The sequence below is a fragment of the Carcharhinus amblyrhynchos genome, chromosome 10 (assembly GCF_965287045.1).
Source record: "Carcharhinus amblyrhynchos chromosome 10, sCarAmb.v2.hapA, whole genome shotgun sequence".
NCBI classification, from domain to species: Eukaryota; Metazoa; Chordata; class Chondrichthyes; order Carcharhiniformes; family Carcharhinidae; genus Carcharhinus; species Carcharhinus amblyrhynchos.
Genome location: NC_137333.1, coordinates 104,644,252 through 104,667,698, shown reverse-complemented (window position 1 = coordinate 104,667,698; position 23,447 = coordinate 104,644,252). Strand labels below are relative to the sequence as shown.

Here is a 23,447-nt window from a genome sequence, read left to right as displayed (position 1 = left end):
CAGATTTCCTTCCCTAAAGGAACTATGCGGGCCAATGCACCTAACCAGTAAGTCTTTCGGACTGTGGGATGAAACCGGAGCACCCGGAGGAAACCCACGCAGACACGGGGAGAATGTGCAAACTCCACACAGACAGTGACCCAAGCCGGGAATCGTACCCGGGTCCCTGGAGCTGTGAGGCAACAGTGTCAAACACTGTGCCACCCCCATGTCAAGGTTCGAGGCCAAGCTCCAAACCTGATGGCCAAGGAAGGTGTGTTCATATCTCAGCCAATCTAGTTCTTCCAACGTGAGTCAGTGACTGGCGGTAAGAGTGGAGGAGATTTCTGGTAATGGGAAGAGTGTTGGAGCCTCTACCATCACTACCCATGGCTCTAGAATAGGGTTGCCAGTCCACCTGGAAGGGTTGGGAGTCTACAGAAATTGGTATCAATCTCTCTGCCCCCGGAGAAACTTTCCTGCAGGTTTTAAACTGCAAGCAGAGGTAACGGGAGCCGGTGAACAGACTGGGCTCTGCCACGGTGGAGGTTTTTATCCCTTTGGTGATTAATCTGCACCATCCTTAATATAGGGGTGGCCGACATGTGGGGTGGCTGTGCATGTGTGGGACCTGCTACTACTCCCTCAAAGGGGGGGGGTGTTGCCATGCCAACAGCGACAACCCAGTGGCACATAGTCCAACCGGCCTGATTGGACGTGGCCTCTAAGTGGAATGGACCACATTATGGTGCTGCGGCTCTGATTTGGTCACGGCACCCTGGCCCCGGGACCTTTCAAAGACCTAGGGGTGGCAGGAGTTGGAGCTGGGATTCAGCGCCACCCGGGAGCACCCGGAAGAGGCTTAACCTCGGAATAACGTGCACTTCCAGCTTGGTCACTTATTGGGGGCAGAGAGGTATTTGTGCAGGGCGGGTGGAGATTCAAAGGAGATCTACCACCAGTGACAGAGTTGAAGTTTACCAGTCATACGATTTAGGCTTCACGTCTGAGACTAATGCTGGGATTACCAAGGTTTCATTTCAAAGGTTTCACACTCCTTTGCTCAAACGGTCACAATTTCAGGCGTTCCCGGACTCACTCGCGCCACGCCACACCTCCCGGAATTTGTCCGGCCAGAGTTCGAAGCTTTGGCCACAATCCTCCCACCGTTCACGCGATCGGGGTTCTCCAGTCCCGCCGGCAGCGCGCCCTGCCCACGAGTTTCCCGTCGACAGTGGTGGGGCCGGACAATAGCAAACAACACGCCGCCTCCTCCCCATTCTGGCGGGAAACACGCGACTAGAAGGCCGGAGAATCCCGCCCCGTATTTCGGAGATGTTGCCATTGCAACTCAGGCTCACTGAGTGAATTGTAACACGTCGGCAATACTGACCCGGAAGTGACGTCGTCGGTGCCACTCCATGTGACATCATCTGGGGAAGACTTTGATTGGCTGAAATTAAGGCACCTCTGATTGTTGCCTTAAAAGTAATGCCACACGCTACTTCCATCCAATAAGCAGTGCTAACAGCCTTCAGCTCTTTACGCACAGTCTCCAGTCTTTTAGCTTGATATAGATGCTGTTGTGCCGCACCACCCCCCCCCCCCCCATCCCACTTAAAACCCACTCAGAGATCGAAGGCAGGCTCGGGGCAGAGAGCGAGGGAGAAAGAGAAACTTCAGCGCTGGACACAGGTATAAAAGGAGCCCCCTTCCCCACCCCAACCCCGTCTCCTGGGAGCTCACGCCCCTCTCACAGCATCGAGTGTTAAAACGGGCCCTCCTTTCGTAGGCTGGCGCGCCAGTTGACACGGGCACCTGCACGACAGAGAGGGGAAGCGGGGGGAGCGGAGCAAGGGAATGTCCAAGGCAATTGGGAGTGGTGGGAGAGTTGTGGTGGGGTGGGGGGGAATGCCACGGAGATACCTCTGTCCACAGGAATGGAAAGGATGAGTTCTCCAAAGATTGGCACGGTATCACCTCTGCCTTTGCCCTATCCTGCAGCCAGATTTCCGCTATGAACAGATTTCACCCCCCTCCCCTCCCCTTCCCCCCCCACCCCCCCACCCTCCCACACCCCACCTCCCCCACCAACACCCTCTCACACATTTGATTTCAGCTGGGTGTTCCCTCCCTCCCTGACCTCCATCAGTATTTTCCTCTCTTCCCTGACCTCGGGCTCTTGTGGGATCTTGCTTTTCACCCCCTCCTGCTTCGCCCTCCTCAACGATTCTTTCACCAGGAAATAGTAGGCCATCAGGAAGAGCAAGAAAGCTCCGCACTCAAACAACATCTGCAGCCCAATATACCTGAGGGAAAACAGAGGCCAGGAAGAATAATGTTATTAATAACTTTTTACAATGCTAACTATTTACCCTGTCATCTTGCTCACAAAGTAAATACTGACATCATCTTTCTGTCAGTTGTCCACTCCATTAATTTTAATCTGTTTCGCTCTTTTATCTTTCTGCTTGTTTTATTCTCTCTGTTTGGTAGAAATAATAGTCGGAGGGATTATTATTTACAAGGCGAAAAGCTGCAGCATGCTACAGTGCAGAGGGACCTGGGGGTCCTTGTGCACGAATCACAAAAACCCAGTCTGCAGGTGCAGCAGGTGATCAAGAAGGCGAATGGGATGCTGGCCTTTATAGCGAGGGGGATAGAATATAAAAGCAGGGAGGTCTTGCTGCAACTGTACAGGGCACTGGTGAGGCTGCAGCTGGAGTACTGTGTGCAGTTTTGGTCCCCTTATTTGTGAAAGGATATATTGGCCTTGGAGGGAGTGCAGAGAAGGTTCACCCAGGCTGATACCGGAGATGAGGGGGTTGGACTATGAAGAGAGATTGAATAGACTGGGTCTGTACTCGTTGGAGTTTAGAAGGCTGAGGGGGGATCTTATAGAGACATATAAGATAATGAAGGGGATGGATAGGGTAGAGGTAGAGAGATACTTCCAGCTTAGAAAGGAAACCAGAACTAGAGGGCACAGCCTCAAAATAAGGAGGGGGGTGCAGTTTAGAATAGAGTTGAGGAGGAACTTCTTCACTCAAAGGGTGGTGAATCTCTGGAATTCTCTGCCCGTTGAAGTGGTGGAGGCTACCTCGCTGAATATATTTAAGTCACGGGTAGATAGATTTCTGATAGACAGGGGAATTAAGGGTTATGGGGAGAAAGTGGGAAAGTGGAACTGATCCACTTCAGATCAGCCATGATCTTATTGAATGGCGGGGCAGGCTCGAAGGGCTGGATGGCCGACTCCTGCTCCTATTTCTTATGTTCTTATGAGTGGGATAGCTGGGTTTGGACATAGCTCGGCACAACACTGAGGGCCGAAGGGCCTGTACTGTGCTGTACTGTTCTATGTTTCTACGTCCCCGTCCATGTGCTGCCCTTAACCCTGCAGGCGGTAGTGAGTGGTTTGGAGAGTGCTGTCGAAAAAGCCTTTTCCAGGAAGAACCGGGGAAGTGAATTAAACGTACCTGACCCGGAAGAGATCCAGGTTATAGTATCTGCAGGCTGCCTTTTTATTACATTTCTTTTCCCAGCGGATACACGTAGTGTCAATGGTACTCCCGTAAAGTATCGGCCCCGGCAACCAGGCTGGGAAGAACAGCAGACGTGAGTATCTTGGATTTGAGTCGTAACACACTCTCACATGCTCCCAACAAAAATACACAGCTTTGATTGTGACCCAGTGGAGGTTAAAATGCTCAGATTGAAGTTTCATAGTTAGGAAGCTAAATTGTGCGAAGGTAAACTGTTCAAATTAAAGTCTCACGCTTTCTCTGTACAGTTTTTTAAAATGTTTATCAGCTTGCAGATTTCAGAGCAGTCAGCGTCTGCTGTTTCAGCATGAACAGTCTAACCTTCATCTGCGCCAGCCCCACAACATTCTGTTCTTTGACCTTCACCAGAGGGTGACCGAGATCAGGTTTTTCCGTAACAAATACCAAAGGCAAGGTCTGAGGATGTGCTATGCAAATGAAGGATTAGCGGCTCAGTTTTACATCGAGCGAGAAAAGGCGAAAAGCTAGGATTTAGTCGGCAAATTAAGTGCAAACGAGGGATTAGAAAAGTTGCTCGTTTTTTTTGATTTGTTGTAATTAACTATAAAGGATAAGTTGTTTTTCCGTAACTTCAGAAACGCTTCCAGGACAACTGTAAGTGGTTGTCCTTGTGCACAAGTCATTAAAGGACTCACATTGGATGATGCACAGTGTCCAGTACTATTTGCACTCAAGTAGACTAAGACTGCCTAAGGTTGCTGGTACCCAGTATCTCTGACAGCCCTGCAACCAATGGTAGTCATGATGTGGAGATGCCGGCGTTGGACTGGGGTAAACACAGTAAGGAGTCTCACACCAGATTAAAGTCCAACAGGTTACCTGACGAAGGAGCAGCGTTCCAAAAGCTAGTGGCTTTTGTGACCAAATAAACCTGATGGACTTTAGCCTGGTGTTGTGAGACTTCTTACTGCCCCATAACCACACAGGTCCCACACCCCCACTCTCCCCTATCACTGACTCTCCCCCCCATTCCCCCTCCCACACCCCCATGTACACTCTCCCCTATCACTGACTCTCCCCCCCATTCCCCCTCCCACACCCCCATGTACACTCTCCCCTATCACTGACTCTACCCCCCATTCCCCCTCCCACACCCCCATGTACACTCTCCCCTATCACTGACTCTACCCCCCCATTCCCCCTCCCACACCCCCATGTACACTCTCCCCTATCACTGACTCTCCCCCCATTCCCCCTCCCACACCCCCATGTACACTCTCCCCTATCACTGACTCTCCCCCCCATTCCCCCTCCCACACCCCCATGTACACTCTCCCCTATCACTGACTCTCCCCCCCATTCCCCCTCCCACACCCCCATGTACACTCTCCCCTATCACTGACTCTACCCCCCCATTCCCCCTCCCACACCCCCACGTACACTTTCCCCTATCACTGACTCTCCCCCCATTCCCCCTCCCACACCCCCATGTACACTCTCCCCTATCACTGACTCTACCCCCCATTCCCCCTCCCACACCCCCATGTACACTCTCCCCTATCACTGACTCTAGCCCCCCACCCCGTTCCCCCTCCCACACCCCCACGTGCTCTCTCCTGCTGTACAACTCACTGAATCTATTATCACGACACTACCGACTCCCTCATGTTCAGGTTTCTGAAGAGTTCAGCAGTGCTTATTAAATTGGACTAGTCTGTGAGTTAGAGAGCTTTAACTGGGAGTTAGATCAAGCTGTCCTTGAACTCACCCAGAACACGGAATAGCATGAACTGAATCCCTATTGCAAAAGATTTATCTTCAGGCTTCACTGACCTGTAATCAACAAATATGAAGCAGTTACAAATGAGATGTTAGCTATGCATTTTTACATCTAAAATGACAAATAAGAAAAGTTCAAGGGGATGTCCAAGAGTGGGATGGTGCAACAGATTTGCCCTGTCAGCAGCTCATTCATTCTGAAGATCACAACGAACATACAGCCAAGAAACAGGCCATTTGGCCCAGCCAGTCTCTGCTGGCATTAATAGTCCACACTGTAACTCCACAGCTGTCCAACAAGGGGCATACACGTGGTGGGTCGGGCGAGGGCTGGTCTTGGATGTTGCTTCGAGAGTTGCCTAGTGCTTCACGTCATTAGTGTATGCTTAAACTGGACCAACTGACGGGCAACACAACAGCTCAGTGACTATCACTGTTTGCTGTGCAGATACATGGATTTGGGCCGGTGTCTGTGGGAGTTTGCACATTCTCCCCATGGTTGCGTGAGTTTTCTCCAGGTGCTCTGGTTTCCTCCCACACCCCAAAAACGTGCTCTTAGGCTGATTGGTGTTAATAAATTGTCCCTAAATTAGTCATCCCTCAATCTGGTTATGGTTCCTTTATTGTGGAATCCAATAGGTGTAGACAAAGGTCATAGGTAGAGGAGGGCCCTCACAATGTTAAAATGGCGGCGTGGGCTTGTTGGGCTGAAGGGCCTGTTTCCCGTGCTGTGTTGTTCTTTGTTCGTTGTATATCTGTGTATTAACACCGTCAATGGCTTCTCTTCCCAACACACGCATTACCTCTGCTATTCCCCCATGGATTTATCCTTAACTGCGGCTCATATCTCACCTACAGGCAGTCCCTCAGCCAGATCATCCACAGCGTTAGTGTACACTAGAGATCCCCTGCTCTACCACACCCTCTTCTCTCATAGAATCAGACAGCAGAGAAAAGGCTGTTTGGCCCATTGAGTCCATACCGACTTGCGAGAAACATCTGAACTCCTGTCTAATCCCATCTACCGACACTTGGCCCATAGCCCGAAATGGTATGATGTGGCTCATCCAGGTACATTTTAAAGGAGGTGAGGCATCCCACCTCCAGCACCCTCCCAGGCAGCGCATACCGGACTGTCACCACCTTAGATTGTATTGGCTGGGATTCAGAAGAATGAGGGGGTGAGGTCTCACAGAAACCCATAAAATTCTAACGGGTCAAGACAGGGTGGATGCACGAAAGATGTTCCCGATGGCGGGGGAGTCCAGAACCAGTGGTCACAGTCTGAGGATTCAGGATGAACCTTTTAGGATTGAGATGAGGAGAAATTTCTTCACCCAGAGAGTGGTGGACCTGTGGAATTCCTTACCCAGTTGAGGCCAAAACATTGGATGTTTTGAATCCAAGAAGGACTTCGATATTCACTTGGGAGGAAGGGGATCAAAGAATGGCCCAATGGTATGATAGACTACTAATCCAGAAACTCAGCTAATGTTCTGGGGACCCGGGTTCGAATCCCACCACGGCAGATGGTAGAATTTGAATTCAATAAAAAATATCTGGAATTAAGAATCTACTGATGACCCTGAAACTATTGTCCCCATCTTTATATTTCTCTCCCCCCAGACCCTACAACTCATGGAGATCTCTGCAATCCTCTAATTCTGGTCTCTTGAGCAGTCCCATCATCTGGTTCTGAGCCAGTAGGTTCTGTCCGGGATTACACTGCAGTGGAGTGAAAAATCCAACTCCTAAATTGTAAAATCCCATCAGTGCAAAAGGAGACCATTCAGCCCATTGAGTCTGCACTGACTCTCCAGCCATGCCCACCACACTACCTTACCCCCGTAACACCATGCGTGGCCAATCCGCCTAAACCTGCACATCTTTGGACACTAAGGGCCAATTTAGCACGGCCAATCCACCTAAACGGTGGTGATGTGGAGATGCTGGCGTTGGACTGGGGTGGGCACAGTAAGAAGTTTCACAACACCAGGTTGGAATCCAAACAAGCTTGGGTTCATGTCACTCTACATGTAACCCCCACCATTTGGCCTGCGCTTGCAAAATCCTACTAAGTGTTCCTGGCTTGAGACAATTCACACTCTTTAACCTGTGATTATCCTCCTCTCGACTCGCAGTCTCTGTAACCTGTGACGACTTGATTAGCTGTAAAGACTCGCATCCCAAGCATTATATTGCAATTGTGTTCATGTCTATATATGCCATGTTTGCGAACCCAACTTTCCACCCACCTGATGAAGGAGCGGTGCTCCGAAAGCTTCCAAATAAACCTGTTGGACTTTGACCTGGTGTTGTGAGACAGCTAAATGGTCTCAAAGATATGTGCCAATGTGCCTTAAAGGGGCAAATGATCTGGCTTGTGATGTCGTTTAGAAGCCTCCAAGGGAGGCAAAAAAAAAAGACAGGTGAGTGAAATAATCTTACCTCAGAACCAACATGAATGATGGGGTTTGGCAAAGTGTGGCTACAAAGCCAGCCAAGGTAAGGAAGAACATAAATGGTAGCAGGAGTTTGTAGCATCCACTGCCACACGTGCCAGGTTTGACCAGGCCTTGAGCAGAAACACAGGAACAGTCAGTATAGTTCTATGAAGGGAGAGAGAGAGAGACAAAGAGAAGCATGTTAAATTCTCAAAGTGTTTGTTTAAAACGTTCATTCCTGGGGCTGTGGGCGAGTGTCGGTGGGTGGGGTCAGTGGGTCACACTCTCCCATCCGCGTTACATGGCTGATTCCGGGGATGGCAGGACTGATGTATGAGGAGAGATTGACTAGGTTAGAGACTGAGTAGACTGGGTCTGCACTCGTTGGAGTTTAGAAGGATGAGGGGGGATCTTATAGAGACGAATAAGATAATGAAGGAGATGGATAGGGTAGAGGTAGAGAGATTCTTCCCGCTCAGAAAGGACAGTAGGACTAGGGGGCACAGCCTCAAGATAAGGGGGGGGCAGTTTAGAACAGAGTTGAGGAGGAACTTCTTCACTCAAAGGGTGGTGAATCTCTGGAATTCTCTGCCAGTTGAAGTGGTGGAGGCTACCACGCTAAATATATTTAAGACTCGGGTAGATAGGTTTTTGGTAGACAGGGGAATTAAGGGTTATGGGGAGAAAGCGGGAAAGTGGAACTGATCCACCAGATCAGCCATGATCTTATTGAATGGCGGGGCAGGCTTGAAGGGCTAGATGGCCGACTCCTGCTCCTATTTCTTATGTTCTTATGATTGTTTTCACTGGAGTTCAGAAGAATGAGGAAGGGATCTCATAGAGACTTATAAAATTCTAACAGGACTAGACAGGGGAGATGCAGGGAGGATGTTCCCGATGGTGGGGGGAGTCCAGAACCAGGGGGTCACAGTCTGAGGATTGGGGGTAGACCATTTAGGACGGAGATGAGGAGACATTTCTTCACCCGGTGAGCCTGTGGAATTCATTCCCACAGGAAGTAGTTGATGCCAAAACGTTGAATGTATTCAAGAGGCGGCTGGATATAGCACTTGGGGTGAATGGGATCAAAGGTTACGGGGAGAAAGCAGGATTAGGCTATTGGGTTGGACAATCAGCCATGATGGTGATGAATGGCGGAGCAGGCTCGAGGGGCCGAATGGCCTCCTCCTGTTCCTATCTCCTATGTTTCCTTCCCTAAAGGAACGTGAGCGAACCGGATAGATTTTTACAGGAATCAGTGATAGTTTCATGGTCTCCATTACTAGCTTTATATTCCAGGTTTATTAACAGAATTTAAATTCCTCCGTGGCGGGATTTGAACCTGTGGGATATTAACGGTAATCTTGACCTCTGGATTACTGGTCCAGTGATGTTACCATAAAGCAGCAGCCTCCTCCCCAGTTCAGTAAGAGGTCACACTCACATTACTGCTCCCGATTACAATCCTTACTCATCGGTAATTCCTGCCCTGTGTCAACTTTTAGCGAATGCTGCTTATTAAACCCAAAGGAAATCAAGATAATGGGTTAACAACGCTGCATAGCTGCTGTGTTGAAACACTGCGTGGGTGGACTGGTTTGGCTATTTCTTTACATACTTTCATCAAACTTGTTGGAACTTGTACTGTTTTATGGCAGAGAAAGCAGCCATAAAACATGATACTCTGTCCAAGTCCGCACTTTAAACCAGAAAATTCGTGGCCTGTGCTGGGTTAACAAACCTTAACATAGTGATAAAATTAGATGGACATAAAGACTTTTACATTCTTATAAAGATTTATATTGAGCTCTTCGTGACCTCACAATGTTCCAAAGTATTTTACAGCCAATGCAATACTTTTGAGGCACGATGACTTTTTATTTCTTCATTGGTGGGACGCAGGCATTCCTGGCCAGACCAGCATTTGCTAGCCATTCCTAACTGCCCCTTGAGAAGGTCTTGGTGCGTTGTCTTTCTGAACCACTGCAGTTCATGCGATGTAGGTACACGCACAGTGCTATTAGGGAGTTCCAGGATCTTGACCCAGTGACGGTGAAGGAACGGCCGATATATTTCCAAGTCAGGATGGTGAGTGGCTTGGAGGGGAACCTCCAGGTGGGGGTGTTCCTTATGTGTCTGCTGACCTTGTCCTTCTAGATGGTAGCGATCGTGGGTTTGGAAGGTACTGTCGTAGGCGCATCAGTGAGTTCCAGCAGTGCATCATGTAGATGGTACAGAGTGCTGCTACTGTGCATCGCTGGTAAAGTATTTGTATATTTGTGGATGGGATGCCAATCAAGCTTTGTCCTGGATGGTGTTGAGCTTCTTGAGTGTTGTTGGAGCTGCCCCCATCCAGGCAAGTGGAGAGTATTCCATCACACTCCTGACTCGTGCCTTGTAGATAGCGGACAGGCTTTGGGGTAGAGGACGGGGCAGCAGGGGTGAAGTTAAGAGGTTTTGATTTGATTTATTTTGATTTACCGTGGGGCAGCACGGTAGCACAATGGTTAGCACTGCTGCTTCACAGCTCCAGGGACGCGGGTTCGATTCCCAGCTCAGGTCACTGTCTGTGTGGAGTTTGCACATTCTCATCATGTCTGCGTGGGTTTCCTCCCAGTTCTCCGGTTTCCTCCCACAGTCCAAAGATGTGCGGGTTAGATTGATTGGCCATGCTAAAAAATTGTCCCTCAGTGTCCTGGGATGCGTAGGTTAAAGGGATTAGTGGGTAAAATATGTAGGGGTGTGGGGGGTAGGGCCTGGGTGGGGTTGTGTTTGGTGCAGACTCGATGGGCCAAAGGGCCTCTTTCTGCACTGTAGGGTTCTATGTTCTATGAATCTATGAAAGGAGAGGGTGCAGAATGCATTGTTTCAATCATAGCTTGGTGAGTTACTCAACACAGGATTCCTAGCCGCACACATGCCACAGTTTTTATATGGCTGGTCCAGTTGAGTTTCTGGTTAATGGTAACCCCCAGGATGTTGATAAAGTTTAAGTATTAGTGTCACAAGTAGACTTATGTTAACACTACAATGAAGTTACTGTGAAAATCCCCTAGTCGCCACACTCCGGGGACAGTGGGGGATTCAGCAATGGTAATGGCGTTGAATGCCATAGGACGGTGGCTGGATGACCTGTTGTTGGAAATGGGCAGGGTCTGATACATGTGATGCAGTGTAGAAAAGTCACCTATCAATTTGTGCTTAGCAAGCTCCCACAAGCAGTGACATGACAGTGAGCCAATCATCTATCTGACGAGTTCCCTTGTGCCTCTGTTACTTTGTCATACGGTCCTTTCATGCTTCTCCCTCCTCCTCCCCCCCACCAACACCCCCAAAAGGGCAGACAGGGATTTGCAAAGCAAAACACTTCCAACAGTTTGGCCCTCCCTCAGCGTGACACTGGGTGAATCTTTAGTAATGTCACTGAGCTACCAATCCCTAGGCCCAGACCAATGTTCTGTGAACAGGGCGGAATTTAAATTCAGATACCACAATCTGGAATTGAAAACTAGTCTCGGGAATGGTAATGGTGAAACAAGTTAAAGAATTGGGGCGCCATGGTGGTACAGTGGTTAGCACTGCTGCCTCACAGTGCCACGGAGCCGGGTTCGATTCTGGCCTCGGGTCTGTGTGGAGTTTGCACGTTCTCTATGTGGGTTTGTTTCCTCCGGGTCCTCCGGTTTTCTCCCACAGTCCAAAGATGTGCGGGTTAGGCTGATTGGCCATGGTAAATTGTCCCTTAGTGTCAGGGGAATCAGGAGGGTAAGTATCATGGGGATAGGGCCTGGGTAGTTGGTACAGGCTCAATGGGCCAAATGGCCTCCTTCTGTACTGTAAACTCTACGACTGTCTGAAAACCCATCTGGTTCACTAGTATCTTTTAGGGAAGGAAACTTGCCTTCCTCGCTCGGTCTGGCCTACGTGTGATCCCGAAGCCTCAGCAATGTGGCTAACTCTTAATTGCCCTCCGAAATGGCCGAGACACTCAGTTCAAGGACAGTTAGGGATGCAAAGCGATGTTGGCCCAGTCAGCAACACCCACATCTCCCATCGCCCGACCTCCATAGAAGAATAAATTATAAAAAGGTCTAAGAGCTATACCAATCACATTTGTGGGATTTGACATGACTTACAGCAACCTTGCCCCCAGGTTCAAAGAAGGCAGTCTTGCATCCAGCGTGGCAGGGCGAGACAAATTCAATTCCATCTGGCGTACAAACTGGATTGTAGGCCTGATCCCTGCAGGAACATCCTTGATTACAGTTCAGGCGAGTGGCCAACGAGCTGGAAAGTGAAGAGAAAAATGGTTTTAAACACATATTGTGATGAAAGCATCATTACTTCAATCAATACATCAATACTTCCCTAATATTACTGTGAAACAGGCTGGTGGATGTGCAATTAACTTGCACTGAAAGTCTGCAAGGTTAAGAACACTGAAGAAAAAATCTTAGCACGGACTTTGAATTGGAAACTGGGCTAAGAACAGTGAGTAGCATGACTGAAAATTTGCTTTGGAAAGATAAGGAGGGTGACTTGAAGTTGTATTTCAAAAGGTACATACACAATTGGAGCTGATCACAAATAATGTATTCAGTTTCTGTTTATCCAAAATTAGTAACCATAAAATGTAGCATGAAAGAATTTTATACTTTGGGAGGGTCTTACATCAGATTTAAGAAGATTTAAACATGAAAGAGACAGAACATATTTCCTGAGGGTGGGGCGAAACTGAGCCTTGAGAAATGTATTTGTGGGAGCTGCGGGTCACTGAATATATTCGAGGCTGAGTTAGGCAGAATTTTCATTGAATTTCCACTGAGGCTAGAGGAGATTAAAAACCAGAGGGCATGGGTTAAGGGTGAAAGGAGAAAAGTTTAAAGGGAATATTAGGGGGGGCTTCTTCACGCAGAGAGTGGTGGGAGTGTGGAATGAGCTGCTGGATAAATGCGGGGTCACTTTTAAGAAAAGCTTGGACAGGTTCATGGATGAGAGGGGTGTGGAGGGATATGGCCCAAGTGCAGGTCAGTGGAACTCGGCAAAAAATGGTCAGGCACAGACAAGAAGGGCCAGTTGGCCTGTTTCTGAGCTGTGAGTTTTCTATGTTTCTATGTGGGGTCAAAGGTTATATGGATAGATGGTGAAGTAGAGTCGAGGCCACAATCAGACAGCCATGTTCTTGTCGAAAGGCGGAGGAGGCTCGAGGGGCCGAAGGGCCTGTTCCTCATGGAGGTGAATTTGTAAGTGGTTCTCAGCTATCTGCTGCCCCTTCCTTCGAGGTGTTAGAGGTCACAGTTTGGTGAATTCTTGCAGTGCATCTTCTAGGCGGTACGCACTGCTATCACTGTCCATCACTGCTGGAGGGAGTGCCAATTAAGTGAGCTGCTTTATCCTGGATGGTACACCGAGACCCCACAGTGCAGCAAGAGACCATTGAATCGGCACTGCTCACAATCCCACCCAAGCCCCATCCTATCCCCGTAACCCCTGACACTAGGGTTAATTTAGCACGGCCAATCCACCTAACATCTTTGGACTGTGGGACGAAACTGGAACACCCGAAAGAAACCTACACAGATACGGGGAGAATGTGCAAACAGCACACAGGCAGTGACCCGAGGCTGGAATTGAACCCGGGTCCCTGGCGCTGTGAGACATCAGTGCTAGCCGTTGTGCCACCCCCAATCTTCTTGAGTGCTGTTGGAGCCATCCCGGCAAGTGGAGAGTATTCCATCACACTCCTGACTTGCGTCCATCGAGCTAGAGACAAGCATCAAATTATCAATCCCGGAGAGACTTATTCAGAAAGCAACACCTCAACGTGGGACATGCCTGACCTGTTCGAGGAATCGTGTTTGTGGTATACTCCAGCAACATCTTGCGTTGAGCAGCCGAGGAAGAGAAGTGGTGTTGTGGCACAAATGGACACGAAGATGGCCATGAAACACATGACAGCAGAACCCCTGAGACTTATCCGAAATTTCCTCAAAATAGCCCCGCCAATGAGGATGCCAAAAACAGCTCCAGGGACATGGATGCTTCCTTGAGTTCGAGGAAATGGAAGAGTTAAAGTAGAATAATCCAATTAATTCACAGCAGTAAACAAACAAACATAAACACGGGAGTAAGCAGTTACCCAGGCTGGTCTTTAGGTCCAGGTTTAGCGATATGTGTCTCAATCAGACACCTCCCGTTTGACCCAAACAAAATCCACTTTTATCACATTGGAAGCACCATAGCCAAGCTACACACACACACACACACAGACGGTGTCCACAAACAGGCACGGTGGTTAGCAGTGCTGCCTCATAGCACCAGGGACCTGGGTTCAATTCCAGCCTTGGGTCACTTTCAGTGCAGAGTCTGCACGATCTCCCCTTGCCTGCGTATGTTTCCTTTGGGTGCTCCAGTTTCCTCCCACAGTCCAAAAGATGTGCAGGTTAGGTGCATTGACCGTGCTAAATTCTCCCTCAGTGTACCCAAACAGGCGCCAGAGTGTGGCGACTAGTGGAATTTCACAGTAACTTCATTGCAGTGTTAACGTAAGCCTACTTGTGATTAGTAAATAAACTTTATAACTTTCTAAAGTTTAAACTTGATCATTTATTAGTGTCACAAGTAGGCTTACATTAATAGTGTGATGAAGTTACTGGGAAAATCCCCCATTCGCCACACTCCAGCGCCTGTTCGGGTACATTGAGGGGGAATTTAGCATGGCTAATGCGGCTAACCCGCACATCTTTGGACTGTGGGAGGAAACCGGAGCACCCGGAGGAAACCCACGCAGACACGAGGGGAGAATGTGCAAACTCCACACGGACAGTGACCCAAGGCCAAAATTGAACCCGGGTCCCTGGTGCTGTGAGGCAGCAGTGCTAACCACTGTGCATCTGATGACCAAATAAGATTGGGCTGACACACGAGAGACGCCCATACTCTCCAGCTGTAGATGGGGAAAGAACAACTACAACTTGTTGGAGTTTAGAAGGATGAGGGGGGATCTTATAGAGACGTATGAGATAATGAAGGGGATGGATAGGGTAGAGGTAGAGAGATTCTTCCCGCTCAGAAAGGATAGCAGGACTAGAGGACACAGCCTCAAGATAAGGGGGGGGGGGGGGGGCGCAGTTTAGATCAGAGTTGAGGAGGAACTTCTTCACTCAAAGGGTGGTGAATCTCTGGAATTCTCTGCCCGTTGAAGTGGTGGAGGCTACCTCACTAAATATATTTAAGTCACGGGTAGATAGATTTCTGATAGACAAGGGAATTAAGGGTTATGGGGAGAAAGCAGGAAAGTGGAACTGATCCACTTCAGATCAGCCATGATCTTATTGAATGGCGGGGCAGGCTCGAAGGGCTAGATGGCCTACTCCTGCTCCTATTTCTTATGTTCTTATAATGATTGTTGTAATACAATACAAACTATCACAATGATAATGGCAATACTGGCTTTAAAGGGGCGATTCTCACTCAGAGTTAAGGGATTTTTGGCTAACTTGTAATTAAAGACAGATGCAGGTCATAAAGTTACTGTGAGCCATGACCTGACCTGGGAACTGTAATCTAAAACTCCCTTTGTTGACGAAATATGGGAAATTGTTTACTTTGAGTTAGACTCAATGGCGGCGAGTTTTATGGGTGTGATGTGCGCTGAATTAAGCAATATGGAGTCGTTTACAAATAATTTCATTGGCTGTTCAAGCAATGTGATTGCTTTCCGGTTACTGGCTGGGTGACAGAGAACCTCCTGGAAGAATGCGAGAAGTTTAAGATAAAGATGTGTGTTTGAACCTTCATCTTCAGCAGTTATTTTAGAAATAAACCATCACAGCAGTGTGCCTTGAGAAAGATTAGAGAAGACCACGAGGATAAATTCTACTTCAAGACGGAACCAGCCAGTTCATACTAAACCGGGTAGTATCTATTTTCATAGAACATAGAACAGTACAGCACAGTACAGGCCCTTCGGCCCTCGATGTTGTGCCGAGCTATGTCCAAACCCAAGATCAAGCTATCCCCACTCCCTATCATTCTGGTGTGCTCCATGTGCCTATCCAATAACCGCTTGAAAGTTCCTAAAGTGTCCGACTCCACAGGCAGTGCATTCCATACCCCAACTGAGTGAAGAATCTACCTCGGACATCCCTCCTATATTCTCCCACCATGAACGTTAAAGTTATGCCCCCTAGTAACAGCTACATCCACCCGAGGAAATAGTCTCCGCAAGTCTACTCTATCAAACCCCCTCATCATCTTATAAACCTCTATTAAGTCGCCTCTCACCCTCCTCCATTCTAAAGAGAAAAGCCCCAGCTCCCTCAACCTTTCCTCATAAGACCTACAGTTCAAGAATTAGAGTTAATGTTGAGTCAAGAGTTAATGTTGAGAAAGAGTTAAAGTGTTGCAATTGTTTTCAGTTTGAGTTGGTACCCAAAGTGTTCAATAAAGGAAGATTGCTGAATGTATTAGGAGTTGGTTCCTGTACTTGTTTGTCACATTAAACTGGAATGATTGGAAATGGTTCGAGTCAGTAGCCAAATAACACAGCTATGGCAATCTTATTTCTCTACGTGAGAGGCAGACGGGCCCTCAGCTGAACATTTCATCTGAAAAGCCACACCTTCAACAGTGTGGCACTCCCGCAGTGGGAGCGTCAACCTGGAATTGTGTGCTCAGGTCTCCTGAGTGAGAATTGAACCCACAAGCTACTGACTCAGAGAATTATTGAATCATGATTGACACCGGGAGGATCCTTCCGATAGTGTGCTCCCTTGAAGGAATAATCCTTCACAGGTCATGTAACTGGACTGTAGCCAATGGGGCACGAACCTGGGCCAATCGGGAGTGAGTGTGAGCAGTCCCGGGGCTGGAGGGCTTCAGTTGGAGTCAGGGTGTCATTAGGAGTAGACCCGTGTGTCGTGCTGTTGAAATGTACATTGTTCTTCTTATCTATAAACGCTTCAGTTAACTGTTTGCCACATTGAGTTATTACACTTCCCAATCATGAATGTTGAGTGAGTCCAGTCTCTTTACTATTCAGTCTTGGGGTGGTGGCATCATAGACTTTCTCAGAAGACTAAGGAAATTTGGCAGGTCCACTACGACTCTCACCAACTTTTACAGATGCACCATTCTTTCTGGTTGTCTCGCAGCTTGGTATGGGCTCCTACTCTGTCCAAGACCGCAAGAAACTACAAAGGGTTGTGAACAAAGCCCAATCCATCATACAAACCAGTCTCCCATCCGTGGACTCTGTCTAAACTTCCTGCTGCCTCGGAAAAGCAGCCAGAATAATCAAGGACCCCACGCACCCCGGGCATTCTCTCTTCCACCTTCTTCTGTCGGGAAAAAGATACACAAGTCCGGGGTCACGTACCAACTGACTCAAGAACAGCTTCTTCAAAGCATCCTTCTTGCATTAAGTTGATCTTTCTCCACACCCTAGCTATGACTGTAACATTACGTTCTACACTCTGTCTTGTCCTTCTCTATGAATGGTATGTTTTGTCTGCAGAGCATGCAAGAAATAATACTTTACAGTGCAAACTAATACATGTGACAACAATAAATCAAATCGAAACACGGCATGGCTCACACTAAATGAACAATGAAACTCGAGTGAGTCACTGAGTTGGAGGTCACGGTGTCTATCCCTTCATACCTCCCAGTGTGCGTCAGCAGTGAAACATCAGACCGAAACAAGAGGAATGCTGAGGGAAGAGACTGAACGTTACAGAGATTGCATGTATTTTTTTAAATTTGGCATTCTCACCGATTAGCAGGTTTGCAAACGAGGCAGTCACGGTAAACTGTTGCTCCAGGAACTTGCCAATGAAAACTGTTAAGCCAGACATGAGTGCTGACATGCACACCTGCGCCAACACAACCAGGAGATAGACCGAGCTCCTTAAAGTCCGCAGCAAAATACAAGGAAAACCTGTGGAAAAGAGATACAGGACTTTCAGAGCAGAGCATTTCTGATTCATAGAGTAGAATCAGAAACAGAAGGAGGTGATTCAGTCTATCATAACTATGCTGAGTCTATGAAGGATGTACCCAACTAGTCCCGCATCCCGAGTTTTTTTTCCCTACAACCAGCGGCGCAGTGGTTAGCGCTGCTGCTTCACAGCTCCAGGGACCTGGGTTCGATTCCCGGCTTGGGTCACTGTCTGTGTGGAGATTGCACATTCTCCTCGTGTCTGCGTGGGTTTCCCCCAAGTGGTCCGGTTCGCTCCCACAGTCCAAAGTTGTGTGGACTAGGTCAAGTGGCCGTGCGAAAATTGCCCCTTTGTGTCCTGAGACATGTAGGTTAGAGGGATTAGCGGGTAAATATGTAGGGTTAGGCCTGGGTGGGGCTGTGGTCAGTGCAGACTTGATGGGCCCAATGGCCTCTTCCTGCACTGTGGGGATTCTATGAACCGTGCCAACTCATCCTCTTCAAGTAGATGTCTGATTGCCTTTGGAAAATTTATACAGAATCAGATTCACTTCCTTTTTAAGTGGTGTGGTCCAAACCTTAACAACCCTCTGTCTCAAGAAATTTAATTTTTCTTTATTCTTTCATGGGATGTGGGTGTTGCTGGCTAGGCCAGCGTTTATTACCCATCCTTAATTTGCCTTAAACTGACTGTCTTGCTTTGTCATTTAGAGGGTAGTTAAGAGTCAACCACATTGCTGTGACTCTGGAGTCACATGTAGAACATAGAACATTCCAGCGCAGTCCAGGCCCTTCAGCCCTCGATGTTGCGCCAACCAGTGGAACCAATCTAATGACCCTCTAACCTAAACTATTCCAATGTTAACCATATGCCTATACACTGACCATTTGAATGCCCTTAAAGTTGGCGAGTCAACAATGTAGGCCAGACTGGGTAAGGAAGGCAGATTTCCTTCCCTAAAGGACATTAGTGAACCTAATGGATTTTTTTTTACGACAATCAGCAATAGTTTCATGGTCATCGGCAGATTCTTAATTCCAGATTTTTTTTTAAATATTGAATTCAAATTTCACCATCTGCCATAAGAACATAAGAAATAGGAGCAGGAGTAGGCCATCTGGCCCTTCGAGCCTGCCCCGCCATTCAATAAGATCATGGCTGATCTGTCGTGGCTCAGTTCCACATTCCTGCATTCTCCCCATAACCCTTAATCCCCTCGCTTATCAAAAACCCATCAACCCGCTTCTTAAAAATATTTAGCGAGGCAGCCTCCACCACTTCAACGGGCAGAGAATTCCAGAGATTCACCACCCTTTGAGTGAAGAAGTTCTTCCTCAACTCCGTTCTAAAACGCCCCCCCTTTATCTTGAGGCTGTGCCCCCTAGTCCTACTGTCCTTTCTGAGCGGGAAGAGTCTGGGATTTGAACTCAGTACCGGGTATCCTGGGTACATCACCATGCACCATCTTTTTCTCTCCAGATGTTAATTGGGCCGCAGGAAATCATTTCTCTGACTCGAGAGTCAATGGTGCATTGATGATACTAATGGACAGAGGCCCAGGAGGATGTGGGTTCATATCCCACCGTGGCAGCTGGTGAAATTTAAATTCAAGAAATAATAAAAAGCTAGTCTGAGCAATAGTGACCATGAAACCATCGTGGATTGTCATAAAAATCTAAAAACCTAACCCTTAATTTCCTCTCCTCCCTGCATCTTTGCCGTCCTCCACCTATCCCTTCGAAGCTATACTATTCAGCATGGATGGGCTGAATGGCCTCCTCTTGTGCCATTGCAACTTCAAACAAAGCGAAACACAAGGGGCCTCAAATACTTTCCCCAGGGTGAATGTCTATTCTTCCCAAGAAGTGTAACTTCAACTTTCTCTTATCAGCACTTGGGCTTTGTCTCTCAGTGTTTTCCTGTTCTCTGTTTCCAGATGAAGGAATCCTTTGCACTTCAGGAATAAAGCCTGTGTGATTACTGGTTTTCCCCGTGGTTGGGGCTTCCTAGGCTTGGCGGCTCATCCAGTCTTGTTTGAAATGGTCACTGAGGATTTGCAGGGTAAAAGAACAGGAAACCTGGCATCTTCCGAGACAGAAGGACGCCTGGTCCCACAGTGTGTCCCTCAATGACCTCCTGATATAACTGTCCTGAGAAGAGTGTGGATAGGCCCGCGAAATCCATACAGCACAGGAGGAGGTTATTCGGCCCATCGAGTCTGCACTATCATTTCCGACACAGCATCTTACCCAGGCCCACCCCTCTGCACTATCCCATGTATATACCATAGTTAGTCCACCTAATCTACATATCTTTGGACACTGAAGGGCAATTTAGCATGGCCAATCCCTCTAAGCTGCACATCTTTGGACTGTGGGAGGATAGCGGAGCACCCAGAGGAAACCCACGCAGATACAGGGAGAATGTGCAAACTCCACACAGGCACTCATCCAAGGCTGGAATTGAACCTGGGACCCTGAGGTAGCAGTGGATTAGCTGGACAATTCCTTCAAAGAACCAACAGAGGGACGAGAGGTCATATATCTTCCTTCTATGAGATAAGGTTCTGCAGTCACAAGCCACAACGAAGTGATTCGAAACCTACTCTTTATAAACTGAAGCAATGAAAGATCTTGTGTAGTTTCCTCTGGTTTGGATTTTAATTGGTCCAACTGTTTTTCTGATTTGTTTTCATGTTCAGGATCCCCGGAGTGCTGGGGGAAAAAAGAGAATCAGCGTCACATCGATGGAGGTTTGCAGCACCTTCCAAACCTACAGTCTGTACCATCGAGAAGGACAAGAGCGGCAGATACCTGAGAACACCAACACCCGGAGGTTCCCCTCCAAACCACTCACTATATCTGGGGCTGCAGTGCGGTTCTAGAACATCCCATCCCCTCCCCCACTGTTCCCCAAACTTGAGATAAGCAGTGGGCCCGGGGCCTATTCCAGTCACAGGCTAAACTTGTACTGAAATGTTTCTTGATTAAAGATAACTTAATTCGAGTGAAAAGGTGTTTTAAGTATTTATTGGAAATATCTATTGAACCAAACCTTGGTTCCATGGTAAATCCCAGGCAGAACATAAGAACATAAGAACATAAGAAATAGGAGCAGGAGTAGGCCATCCAGCCCTTCGAGCCTGCCCCGCCATTCAATAAGATCATGGCTGATCTGTCGTGGCTCAGTTCCACATTCCCGCCCTCTCCCCATAACCCTTAATCCCCTCTTCTATCAAAAACCCATCAACCCGCGTCTTAAATATATTTAGCGAGGCAGCCTCCACCACTTCAACGGGCAGAGAATTCCAGAGATTCACCACCCTTTGAGTGAAGAAGTTCCTCCTCAACTCCGTTCTAAACCGCCCCCCTTTTATCTTGAGGCTGTGCCCCCTAGTCCTACTGTCTTTTTTGAGAATAAAGTTTATTTGTTAGTATCACAAGTGGGCTTACATTAACACTGCAATGAATCTACTGTGAAAATCCCCTAGTCGCCACACTCCTGTTCGGGTACACCGAGGGAGAATTTAGCATGGCCAATGCACCTAACCAGGACGTCTTTTGGACTGTGGGAGGGAACCGGAGCAAGCCCATGCAGACATGGGGAGAACGTGCAGGCTCCACACAGACAGTGACCCAAGCCAGGAATCGAACCCAGGTCCCTGGCATTGTAAGGCAGCAGTGCTAACCACTGTGCCACCATGTCTTGTCATCCAGAACTCCCAAATGACCCAGACAACAAGAAACTGGACATCGCTTTCTGCAGTATTCAAGATAGACCCACCAGGGGTAGGTGGGTGGGAAGACAGGGTAGAGGTGAGAGGCTGTGGCTGGAATTCTCACCCAGACTTTGTACAGGATACAGACAGGGCAGCTGCCTTCTCTAAGGCACAAGGAGCCTCCTACACGCTCTCTTATTCCCATTCACTCATCACACTTATGCTCCATGACTTACTCAGAAAGGGGCCCTGATCGAGCCGCACCAATTTCCAGAATCTCGTCCTTGTTCGCAAACCATAGACCATAAGATCATAAGACATAGGAGCAGAATTAGGCCACTCAGCCCATCGAGTCTGCTCCACCATTCAATCATGGCTGAAATCTTTCTCATCCCCATTCTCCTGCCTTTTCCCCACAATCTTTGATCCCCTTATTAATTAAGGACCTATCTATCTCTGTCTTAAAGACACTCAATGACCCGGCCTCCACAGCCTTCTGCGGCAAAGAGTTCCACAGATTCCCCACTCTCTGGCTGAAGAAATTCCTCCTCATCTCTGTTTTAAAGGATCGTCTCTTTAGCTCTGTAGTTCTAGTTTTTCCTACTAGTGGAAACATCCCCTCCATGTCCACTCTATCCAGGCCTCTCAGAATCCTGTAAGTTTCAATAAGATTCCCCCCTCATCTTCTAAACTCCAACGAGGCCCAGAGTCCTCAAGCTCTTCATTCCAAGGATCATCCTTGCCAACATCCTCTGCATCCTTTCCAAGGCCAGCACATCCTTCCTTAGATACGGGGCCCAAAACTGCTCACAATACTCCAAATGGGGTCTGACCAGAGCCTTATACATCCTCAGAAGTACATCCCTGCTCTTGTATTCCAAAGCCCCTCTCGGGCCTCATTCCTCCCTATCTCTGTATCCTCCTCCAGCCCTCCAATCCTCTGCGATCACTGCATTCCCCCTCCACCCTCTCCAAGTTTGGCCTCTTGGAAATCCCGGATTTTGACCGCTGGTAGCCGTGCCTTCAGGTGCCTGAGTCAGGAGTACGGGATTTCCCTCCCTGCACCATGTCTGCTCCTTCCTCCTTCTTTAAGACACGCCTGAAAACCTCTTTGACCAAGCTTTAGATGTCTAATATCTCCTAGTTTTACTGTGTCAGAAATGTAAACACACAGGCTATTAGTAAAGCAACATTGCGTGAGATAAAGTTCAGAGTTCATCTTGTTCTAAGAGTTCCGCTGTTGCGATTAACTATTAATGTTCTACTGAATCTACTCAAACAAAGAGCATTTGTATATGACCCAAAAATTAACAGATCTTCAAAGTCCTGCATGATGAAAATTGCAATCCTAAAGATAATTTTGATTAGTTACCACATAAACATTACTGCCCAAGATAAGAACTCGCGACTAATGTCGAGATAATATTTTTAAAAATTAATTTACAGAATGTGGGCATTGCTGGCTAGGCCCGGCATTTATTACCCATCCCTAATTGCCCCTTGAGAAGGTGGTGAGCTGCTTCTTGAACCACTGCAGTCCTTGTGGTGTAGGTACATCCACAGTGCTCTTAGGGAGGGCGTTCCAGGATTTTGGCCCAGCGACAGTGAAGGATATATTTCCAAGTCAGGATGGTGAGTGACTTTTGGAGGGGAACTTGCAGGTGGTGGTGTTCCCAGGTATCTGCTGCCCTTGTCCTTCTAGATGGAAGTGGTCATTGGTTTGGAAGGTGCTGCCAAAGGAGTCTTGGTGAGTTGCTGCAGTGCATCTTGTAGCTGGTATACACGGCTGCCACTGTGCGTCAGCGGTGGAGGGACTGGATCTTGGTGGATGTGGTGCCAATCAAATGGGCTGCTTTGTCCTGGATGGTGTTGAGCTTCTTGAGTGTTGTTGGAGCTGCATCCATCCAGGCAAGTGGGGAGTATTCCATCACACTCCTGACTTGTGCCTTGTAGATGGTGGACAGGCTTTGGGAAGTCAGGAGAGGAGTTATTCTCTGCAGGACTCCTAGCTCTGACCTGTTCTGGTAGCCACAATATTTATATAGCTGGTCTAGTTCAGTTTCTGGTCAATTGCAACTCCTAT

The 23,447-nt window shown here is 48.0% G+C and overlaps 1 protein-coding gene across 1 annotated transcript in view; it reads right to left on the bottom strand.

Annotated features, from left to right (window-relative positions):
* Positions 1-2,079: 2,079 nt before the first annotated feature.
* Positions 2,080-23,447, bottom strand: part of slco2b1 (solute carrier organic anion transporter family, member 2B1) — an 85,988-nt gene continuing 64,620 nt past the window's right edge. Inside the window, exons 8-15 of the mRNA XM_080197708.1 lie at positions 20,252-20,360; positions 17,481-17,645; positions 13,546-13,750; positions 11,842-11,992; positions 7,713-7,873; positions 5,254-5,318; positions 3,459-3,579; positions 2,080-2,288 (exon numbers count right to left, since the gene is read on the bottom strand). Coding sequence (XP_080053834.1) covers positions 2,081-2,288; positions 3,459-3,579; positions 5,254-5,318; positions 7,713-7,873; positions 11,842-11,992; positions 13,546-13,750; positions 17,481-17,645; positions 20,252-20,360 — 1,185 coding nt within the window. The 3' untranslated portion in view covers position 2,080. The remainder of the gene's footprint in view (positions 2,289-3,458; positions 3,580-5,253; positions 5,319-7,712; positions 7,874-11,841; positions 11,993-13,545; positions 13,751-17,480; positions 17,646-20,251; positions 20,361-23,447) is intronic.